The 11285-nt window shown below is 45.1% G+C and overlaps 1 protein-coding gene across 1 annotated transcript in view; it reads left to right on the top strand.

Moving 5' to 3' along the window:
* The window catches only part of jak2a (Janus kinase 2a), a 92631-nt gene that overhangs the window by 58935 nt on the left and 22411 nt on the right, over positions 1 to 11285 (top strand). Inside the window, exon 20 of the mRNA XM_079835400.1 lies at positions 928 to 1052. Coding sequence (XP_079691526.1) covers positions 928 to 1052 — 125 coding nt within the window. The remainder of the gene's footprint in view (positions 1 to 927; positions 1053 to 11285) is intronic.

The following is an 11285-nucleotide window of genomic DNA, read 5'->3' as shown; positions in this document are numbered from 1 at the left end:
TCAATAATTAAACTATTTTTTTATTGTAATAAGCGTCTATTGAGACAAAGATTCTTCGTTTTTTTCTTTCCCAGAACTAGTGTAGGTCATGTAACGTTAACTGTTAAAAAGAAAACACATTCATAGGAGGTGGGTCTGTCTCTCCGCGGTCTGTAGCCCAGAGCTGGGGCCGACGGCTGGACCATAGCGCAGCAATGTTGATTCAGCATAATCGCCGGACAGCTAACGTTATGCTGCGTTCACAACAAACGCAAATACAGTGTCTGGCGCGAGTGATTTGATTTCAATATTAAGTCAATGGAAAGGCGCGTTGACGCGCGTCTGGAGGTCCCGCGGCGCGGAAGGCGCTTTTCGAGCGTCTTGCGTGATAACCTGCGGCGACGCTGGCGAGTGCATCTGTAGTTAGGGCCCCCTAGTGGCGGCGGGGCTCTAAGCAGCCGCTTAGTTCACTTATAGGGAGAGCCGGCTCTGGGGATAAGGGTGTGTGTTACAGCGCAGGTGAGCGCGCACTAGAGCATGCTGGACACACACACACTCACACACACACTCACACACACACTCACACTCACACACACACACACACTCTCTCATCGTCTGGTATAAGGGTGTGTGTTACAGCGCAGGTGAGCGCGCACTAGAGCATGCTGGACACACACACTCACACTCACACTCACACACACACACACACTCACACACTCACACACTCACACACACACACACACTCACACTCACACTCACACTCTCTCTCATCGTCTGGTATAAGGGTGTGTGTTACAGCGCAGGTGAGCGCGCACTAGAGCATGCTGGTCCTGAGGAGGACACACACACACACACACACACACTCTCTCTCTCTCTCTCTCTCTCTCTCTCTCTCTCACACACACACACACACACACACTCTCTCTCTTTCTCTCTCTCTCTCTGCAGGGCGGAAGAACTTGCGGCTGGTCATGGAGTTTCTGCCGTTTGGAAGTTTGAGAGATTATCTTTCCAAAAACAGGGAGCGTTTCGACCACATGAAGCTCCTGCTGTACGCATCTCAGATCTGCAAGGTGAGAGTTCACACACACACACACACACACACACACACACACACACACACACACACACACACACACACACACACACACACACACACACACACACACACAGCCCCTGCCCCTAAACCTACCCATCACACACACACACACGCACACACGCACACACACACACACACACACACACTGCCCCTGCCCCTAAACCTACCCATCACACACACACACACACACACACACACACTGCCCCTAAACCTACCCATCACACACACACACACACACATACACGTCTATATTACCAACAGGGGACCATCACTCCACACTGACCAAGAGGGGACCTGTGTTTCTAGTCATTTTGAAGAAACAAAACTTAGATACAAAATTTTGTTTTAAGGTCTTTTTTCATAATATAACTTCAAATAAGCATTTATTTTTTATTTTTTAAACATGCCAAGAGGGGACCTGACCGATGTCTACCTATCCAACAGGGGACCTCCATAGCCTGCAATGGAGCTGAGTGTGTGAAAGGGAAGAGAGCTGGCAGTCAAGTCTGTCTTCATTATTTAATATATATATATAATTATATAATGTTCACACAGGCATCAGGGAACACAATGAGCACACAACGGAGAAAAAGCCTTGTTGTGGACATTACAGAAAAGAATTTAAGAAATAAAAAAATTCTTAAAATTAAGAGTTATCTTTAAGAAATTCATTCTCTGTTGTGTCTTCATACTTACAGTATATGATCCGTCCACATCTCTCATTTAAGCTTATTTTCAAGAACACCAACATTGTAAAAAAAAATCAGGTCTCCAATTGAAAATTTTCTAGTGACCGATCACATCTAAATTTTTTAGTTGGCCAAATTGAATTTCTTGAATTTTAATTGAATTAAAGTGCATCAATTTACAGAAAATTTTCAATTGGAGACCCAAATTTTTTTTACAGTAAAGGTATTTCAATGTGTGACTTATTTTTGAATAAAACATAGTTTCTGCTCTCTAAAATCACAAATAATGTCCTTTGTTTTTGAGATTTTTAGAGTGAGATTTGATTTCTTGCACCAATAAAAAAAAAATATATATATATAGGACTGGACAAGCAGAAATTGTTCTTTAAGGTAATAATCACAGGTCATCACTTTATATAGTAAATAATGATTATGTTAAACACAATGACTCGGTCCCCTGTTAGATAGTAAATCACGACACCAGTGTGTTTAATTTGTCATTTCTTGCCATCTCAAAAACACTGTGGAGATTTAGAGTTTTTATAGCAATAACTGAGTTTTAAGAGTTAAATCAAACAGAAATATTTCTCTAATGTATTAATTGCAGATCATCATTGAATAATGATTATGTTAAACACAATGACTCGGTCCCCTGTTAGATAGTAAATCACGACACAAGTGTGTTTGCGTTGTCATTTCTTGCCATCTCAAACACACTGTAGAGATTTAGAGTTTTTATAGCAATAACTGAGTTTTAAGAGTTAAATCAAGCAGAAATATTTCTCTAATGTATTAATTGCAGATCCTCTTTGAATAATGATTATGTTAAACACAATGACTCTGTCCCCTGTTAGATAGTAAATCACGACACCAGTGTGTTTGCTTTGTCATTTCTTCATCTCAAACACACTGTGGAGATTTAGAGTTTTTATAGCAATAACTGAGTTTTAAGAGTTAAATCAAGCAGAAATATTTCTATAATGTATAAATTGCAGATCATCTTTGAATAATGATTGTTAAACACAATGACTCGGTCCCCTGTTAGATAGTAAATCACGACACCAGTGTGTTTAATTTGTCATTTCTTGCCATCATAAACACACTGTAGAGATTTAGAGTTTTTATAGCAATAACTGAGTTTTAAGAGTTAAATCAAGCAGAAATATTTCTCTAATGTATTAATTGCAGATCCTCTTTGAATAATGATTATGTTAAACACAATGACTCGGTCCCCTGTTAGATAGTAAATCACGACACCAGTGTGTTTAATTTGTAATTTCTTGCCATCATAAACACACTGTAGAGATTTAGAGTTTTTATAGCAATAACTGAGTTTTAAGAGTTAAATCAAGCAGAAATAGTTATCTAATGTATTAATTGCAGATCATATTTGAATAATGATTATGTTAAACACAATGACTCTGTCCCCTGTTAGATAGTAAATCACGACACCAGTGTGTTTGCGTTGTCATTTCTTGCCATCATAAACACACTGTAGATATTTAGAGTTTTTATAGCAATAACTGAGTTTTAAGAGTTAAATCAAGCAGAAATATTTCTATAATGTATAAATTGCAGATCATCTTTGAATAATGATTATGTTAAACACAATGACTCGGTCCCCTGTTAAATAGTAAATCACGACACCAGTGTGTTTAATTTGTCATTTCTTGCCATCATAAACACACTGTAGAGATTTAGAGTTCCCTTTTAAGGGAACTCGCGCTGCGTCAAGCGCTGCGGGAACGCCCCTGCGTTTGCGTCATGAAGCACTCGTAAAATCAGTCCAATGGCGTGACAGGACGTCATAGGCGGGTGACGTCAGCGACCAGGAAACTATAAAGCACCCCTGAACCAAACAATGTCAGCTTCTGTGTCTTCACAAGCGCTCCATGTGAAATCGTTTGTCCAATATATATATCAAAGTGTGTGTGTGTCTCTCTAAAAGAAAAATAATGGCGAATCAACAACAATTCAGACAGTGTGCTTCTCCCTGCCCTCGTTACATCACGGGTGGGGATACACATCTGCTGTGTGTTGTATGTCTGGGATCGGAGCATGCACAGTCAGCTCTCGAGAGAGCTGACTGTGAGCACTGTGAAAAGCTCCCCATGAGAACTCTCCGATCCCGCCGAGCGCTCTTTGAGGAGGGCGCTTCGGCTCGCATTCCCCAGGGTGCAGGTCCCGCTGCTGCTGAGGCACAGCGAAGGCTTATGTCCTGGGGATCGCAGAGGGATCTAGCGGAGGGGTTAGAGACGGGTGATCCCCTATCTCTGCCTTTACCCGCTAGATCTGACGCTTCAGCTGCCGAGTTAGAAGCACGCGCTGCGGTTTCTTCTGCTCGCGCTGAAGCGCAGGCTCAGCATCATTCCAGCTCTGAGGAGTTGGATGTGGTGAGCCTGGATTATTTAGATGAGGTTTCGCCGCCTCATTCACACGCTAATGAGGAGCTGTTGGAGGTTGTGACTCGCGCTGTTGCCAGGCTGCAAATAGACTGGCCAGCCGAGACGCAGGTGGTTCGTCAGCCGAGTAAATTAGACGAACGCTTTCTGCCATCTACATCGCAACCTCCAAAGCGGGGCTTGCCGTTTTTTCCTGATCTCCACACCGAGGTGTCGAGATCATGGATTAAACCGGCATCTTTTCGTCCATTTAACCCTATAACTACTGCATATTCCAACATTGTGGGGTTGAAAAAGCACGGTTATGCGGCGATGCCTCGGGTAGAAGAGACGCTCGCGAGCTATCTCTCTCCCGGGTCTGCATCATCGCTAAAAGCCCCGCAGCTGCCCACTAAACCGGTCAGAACAACGTCGGCTTTAGTGGGTAGGGCATACTCGGCAGCAGGTCAGGCGGCCGCCTGTTTACACACTATGGCGGTGCTTCAAGCATACCAGGCTGACCTGCTGAAAGACATCGATGACGAATGTGTAGAAGTGGGGAGAGAAACGATCGCGGAGATTAGGAGAGCTGCAGATTTGTCTCTTCGGGCTACCAAGGAGACGGCCAAATCCATCGGCCGTTCTATGGCAGCCCTGGTAGCCACGGAGAGACATTTGTGGCTGAATTTATCTGACATCACAGAGAAGGATAAAAAATTTCTGTTAGATTCTCCTATCTCCCCTGCTGGCCTCTTCGGCGACTCAGTTAATGCGGTCGTCGAGAGGTTCCAAGAGTCAAAAAAGCAGGCGGCGGCGTTTCAGAGGTTTCTCCCCAGAAAGTCTCATGTCTCTGGGGCTGCTGGGCGGGAGCAGACCCAGCCGAGTACGTCCTCCTCATATAGAGCGCAACAAAAAGAGAGTGTTGCTACCCGCGCTCCCCCACAGAGAGACTGGGGGCCGGGGCAGCGCTCTCAGCCGAGGTCTTCCCGAGGTAGAGCGGATCTGAGGACCGTCCTTATCTCTAGGAAGGCCTCGGCGAAGAAGTCCTGACGCCAAGGGTGTCAGGCTTCTGATGGCAGTCCCCTCCAAGGGGAAGCGGTGTGCCGAGGCACCCGTATCCTCTCGGTGCCATCAGGGGGCCGTTCTGCCAACCCTGCCACCTCTGGTGCTTCAAGGCGCAGCGGTTCTCGGCGAGCGCATATCTCCACGTCCGCCCGGAAACGTAGCGGCGCGGGGATGCTCGCTCCCTCCATGGAGGGCTCAAAGTGGGTCAGTTCGGTTGCTTCCTGCCGGCGCGCCGTTTCAGGACACCAAACTGCCCACACAACAAAATCCAGAGGCCAGCCCCGAGGGGCTGGTTCCCTTAGTAGATTTTCTGGCAGCGTGGAAACTTCTGCCGAATATCTCAGAGTGGGTCCTGCGTACTATAGAAAAAGGGTACAGAATACAATTCGGGTCACACCCACCCAAGTTCAACGGGGTACTACCCACAGTAGTAAACTCCGAGCAGGCTCTGGTAATGGAACAAGAAGTACAGACTCTTCTGCGGAAAGAGGCTATAGAAAGGGTCCCTCCCCACAGCAGAGAGTCGGGGTTTTACAGCCGGTACTTCGTAGTTCCGAAGAAGGATGGAGGACTGCGTCCTATTCTGGATCTGCGCCAGTTAAATCGGGCGGTAAAGAAGCTAAGATTCAAGATGCTTACGCTAAAACAGATCGTGTGTCAGTTCAGGTCCAGGGACTGGTGTGTCACAATAGACCTGAAAGACGCATACTTCCATGTCTCCATCCTTCCTCAACACAGGAAGTTCCTCAGGTTTGCTTTCGGGGGCGAGGCATTCCAATATCGGGTTCTTCCATTCGGCCTAGCACTATCACCCCGCACCTTCACAAAATGCGTGGATGCAGCTTTGGCTCCGCTGAGACTCCAGGGCATTCGCGTGCTGAACTACATCGACGACTGGCTAATCTTAGCAGAGTCGGAACAGCTAGCGGCTCAGCATCGAGATGCTGTGCTCGCTCATATGAAGGCGTTGGGGTTGAGGTTAAACGCAAAGAAAAGTGTGCTATCTCCACAACTGAGTACTACTTTTCTCGGCGTAGTTTGGGACACGAGCACCATGAGGGCGCGCCTGGCGCCCGCCAGGGTGAATTCGATCCTACACTCAGTAACCAGGATGAAGCTAGGCCAGTCAGTCACTGTAAGGCAGTTCCAGAGACTGCTGGGTTTGATGGCAGCAGCGTCCAACGTAATACCTTTTGGCCTGCTGTACATGAGACCCTTACAGTGGTGGCTCAAGACCAAGGGATTCTCCCCGAGGGGAAATCCGTTTCGCATGATCAAGGTCACGCGGCGATGCCTACGTGCCTTAGTCATGTGGAAAGATCCTTGGTTCTTGTCCCAGGGTCCGGTGCTGGGGGCTCCTTGTCGTCGCTTAACGCTAACGACGGATGCATCTCTCACCGGCTGGGGGGCGACCATGAGTGGCCGCCCAGCTCAAGGTTTGTGGAGCGACCATCAGCTCTCCTGGCATATAAACCAGTTGGAGCTGATGGCCGTGTTCTTGGCGCTCAGGCACTTTCTCCCAGACCTGAGGGGCCATCATGTGTTGGTTCGCTCGGACAACACATCGGTGGTCTCCTATATAAATCGCCAGGGGGGGCTACGCTCGCGCCGGCTGTGGAAGTTGGCTCATCGAGTCTTAGTTTGGACCCAGGGCAAACTGTTATCGTTACGAGCAGTGTACATTCCGGGGTATCTGAACACGACGGCAGACTCCCTGTCGAGGCAGGGAGTGGTGCCAGGGAACTGGAGACTCCACCCAGAGGTGGTGGAGCTCCTATGGAACCACTTCGGTCAGGCTCAGGTGGATTTGTTTGCGTCTCAGGAGACAACGCACTGTCCCCTATTTTATTCCCTCACACATCCAGCCCCTCTGGGGTTGGATGCCATGGTGCAGACGTGGCCGAGGCTGCGTCTGTACGCCTTTCCCCCTCTGGCGTTGCTACCAGGAGTCCTGGAGAGAGTACGCCGGGACGGGGTTCGTCTGTTGCTAATAGCCCCGTTCTGGCCGGGCCGAGTATGGCTTTCGGGCATTGTGTCCCTTCTAGAGGGTTCCCCGTGGGAGATTCCCATCAGGAGGGACCTTCTCTCCCAGGCGTCGGGGTCGATTCTGCACCCGAGGCCGGAGTTATGGAAACTGTGGGCCTGGCCCCTGAGGGGGATCAGTTCACAGACTCAGGTCTCTCTGCCGAGGTAGTGGAGACCATGTTGCACTCCAGAGCTCCTTCTACGAGGAGGCTGTATGCCCTTAAATGGAGAGTCTTTGTTGCATGGTGTTCCAACCATTCTCTAAATCCAGTTAACTGCCAAGTCAACTCAGTGCTGGATTTCCTACAAGAGAAGTTCTCTTCGGGTTTATCCCCTTCCACCTTGAAGGTTTATGTGTCGGCAATATCTGCCTATCACGTTCATCTGGATAGTGCATCGGTGGGGAGACACCCATGGGTTACTCGCTTCCTTCGTGGTACTCTGAGGCTTAGGCCTGCGGCACGCTCGAGGGTGCCGACCTGGGATCTGGCCGTGGTGCTAGAAGGTCTAGCATTGGCCCCCTTTGAGCCGATCGAGGAGGTGCCAGAGAAATTTCTAACACTAAAAACTGTATTTCTCTTGGCTATTTCTTCTCTAAAGAGAGTAGGGGATTTGCAAGCATTGTCTGTTGCCCCTTCCTGTCTTGAGTTTGCGCCAGGGATGGTGAAAGTATTCTTGTTTCCAAAAGAAGGATATGTCCCCAAAGTTCCCACGAACGTGGCAGGTCCTATCATGCTGCAGGCCTTCTCTCCGCCTCCCTTTCAGAATTCAGACCAGGAGAAATTAAATCTGCTCTGCCCAGTGAGGGCACTAGATGCTTATGTCCACAGAGCTGCCCTGTGGCGAAAATCTGAGCAACTGTTCGTCTGTTTCGGGTCTCCAAATAAGGGGAAACCCGCATCTAAGCAAACGCTAAGCAAGTGGATAGTCGAGGCTATTTCACTTGCATATGAGTCGGCCGGCCAACCTTCACCACTAAAGGTCCGAGCCCACTCTACTCGGAGTATGGCTGCCTCTTTGGCTCTTCTGTCAGGAGTCTCCCTGCAGGAGGTCTGTGATGCGGCAGGGTGGTCCTCTCCGCACACTTTTGTGAGGTTTTACAACCTAGATGTAGCTTCTACTCCAGGTTCTCGGGTGCTTATAGCTTAATGTGCGCTACGACTTCACATGTACGGGCACTTGAGAATTATGGCGACGTGGGTATTGAGTTCCCGCAGCGCTTGACGCAGCGCGAGTTCCCTTGAAAGGGAACGTCTCAGGTTACGTATGTAACCATGGTTCCCTGAGAGGGAACGAGACGCTGCGTCGCTTTGCCATACTCCCGGCATGCCCGTGACCGACTTGTTCGACTTTTTCAGAAGCTGACATTGTTTGGTTCAGGGGTGCTTTATAGTTTCCTGGTCGCTGACGTCACCCGCCTATGACGTCCTGTCACGCCATTGGACTGATTTTACGAGTGCTTCATGACGCAAACGCAGGGGCGTTCCCGCAGCGCTTGACGCAGCGTCTCGTTCCCTCTCAGGGAACCATGGTTACATACGTAACCTGAGACGTTTTTATAGCAATAACTGAGTTTTAAGAGTTAAATCAAGCAGAAATATTTCTCTAATGTATTAATTGCAGATCCTCTTTGAATAATGATTATGTTAAACACAATGACTCGGTCCCCTGTTAGATAGTAAATCTCGACACCAGTGTGTTTGCGTTGTCATTTCTTGCCATCATAAACACACTGTAGATATTTAGAGTTTTTATAGCAATAACTGAGTTTTAAGAGTTAAATCAAGCAGAAATATTTCTATAATGTATATATTGCAGATCATCTTTGAATAATGATTATGTTAAACACAATGACTCGGTCCCCTGTTAGATAGTAAATCACGACACCAGTGTGTTTGCTTTGTCATTTCTTCATCTCAAACACACTGTAGATATTCACTGTATATATTGAGATAACTCAATTTTATGGTGACTTGCATTAAAATGTTTATCCGTCTCAATTAAATTATATGAACTGAATGACTTTTAACATTGACACTTTAGTTGTTTAACCAACTGATGATTTTCAAGTCAGCAATCAACACACAACTTAGTTTTGACCTCCAAAATCTTATTATAGTGTATTTTTATGGTAAGTATTGGTGTTGGTTTATGTTTTAAATCAAGCAGAAATCACTCTTTAAGGAAACAATTGCAGGTCACACTTTATACAGTGAACATGATTTCCTTAAATTGACTTAAGTCCCCTGTTGGATGGTAAAACACGACACCTGTTTGATTGCTTTGCCATTTCTCTCCATCACAAACACACTGTAGAGATTTTGAAGGTCAGAACTAAATTTTTTGGTGACTTGCATGAAAATCTTCATCCGTCTCAATTAAATTATGTGAACTGAATGTCTTTTAACATTGACACTTTAGTCGAAGATTTTCAACTCAACAATCAACACACAACTAAGTTTTGACCTCCAAAATCATTATACAGTGTATATTAAATTTAAATAAAAAATATAAAATTTATTTACAAAACAGTTTGACTCAAGTTTGACTCTCTACTGCTTATTCATTATTGTTTATGTTACATGGTCCATGTTTACATTACAGTATAAAATTGTTCCTAAGTTTTCCCCTTTTATATAGATGGTAATGACTAAATATCCTCGCACACCGAAATTTTCACACGTTAAAAAAAAGATCAAGCACGTTTACACACAGCCTCTGAAACTTTCCTTCCTTCATCATAAAAAAAAATCTGATCAGGTTCAGTTTTCTGCATTTTTCGCATCCATAGCAAGCATTTAAAGAGGGGTTTCAAATTTCTGTTATTCATTTTTGTGTTAAAATTTTGAACATAAGTTGAACAGTTTAAAAAAGAAAGTGTGAACCTTCAAATTAGCCATTATAGTTCATAAAGTTTTGCTGGCGTTTGTATCTAATTGAGAAAAGAATGAATGTAAATTGAAAGATGTCGTCATTGAACGCATTTTGTGCCAAAGCAAATAAATGATCCACAGTTTAGCCACATAGGCTGATGTGATCCCTGAGTGAAGAGTTTTGAAAAAGGGATGAGTATTCAGAAATGTGTCCTAGCAGATGTTTAAAAAACCCTGTAATATCACTATTAGTAAGGGATCACTGTATAATATCAGTCTTTAGATCTATTGTTTTACAAAAATAATCTATTGTTTACAAAAGGAGAAAACGTGTGTACTTTAATGTAAACTTGGACCATGTGACATAAACTGAAGTTAACAGCAAAAAATATACTATAATGCTGACTGTTGTTAGTGTTTTTTGTTGTATGAGTTAAAAGTGTATATGTTGGGTGAATCCTCATTGTGTTCTGGAAGAATGAGTTGATTTAAGACATCAATGAAGTGTTTTGGTAGTTTTAGCACATTTTGAACGTGAAATTAACTGCTTTGCTTTGAAAGGTGTCCTAGCGATTGTAGCTGAGAGATAGACGTCAAACAGACTCAAACAAAGACCCAGAATTCTGTGGTGTTACAGCACTGTGGCTGCTGTAAATGGCTGCTGTAAGGTTTCTTTATGAAATAACAGGCACAATGGCAAAGATATTTCTGCAAAAACTCCAAAGTAATGTTCGGTTGCAGTGAGAAAGTCACAAGAGACAACTAAAAAAACTCATGCGTGTATTTAGCCTAGTGTAGATCTGTTTGCTTACACATCCCCCAAACTCCATTTACATATGAATACAGGAAAGGCCAAAGCCATTGTCTCACAGGTGAGGAACAGGCCTTACAGAGCTGTTAGACCCATGTCACAGACACAAACTTCTCATCCAAACTAGAGAAAACGCTGGGATTTACCTGGGAAAATTAAATCAATGTACACTTTTTCCAATCCCTACGACACATTTTTCAATACTTGGGTCACTTTTTTAAAACTCTTCACACACTTTTTCACACAAATTCACACAACTGAATTTCAGCTTGGCACAGCAGGTATTTTAGTGTTCAAAATGCACTAAAACTACCAAAAAGGATTCTGAGGATTCAAAAGAATCACCCAATATTTCAATATGGT

This window comes from Gobio gobio (assembly GCF_949357685.1).
Source record: "Gobio gobio genome assembly, chromosome: 14".
Taxonomy (NCBI): domain Eukaryota; kingdom Metazoa; phylum Chordata; class Actinopteri; order Cypriniformes; family Gobionidae; genus Gobio; species Gobio gobio.
This window is presented reverse-complemented; position numbering and strand designations above follow the sequence as displayed.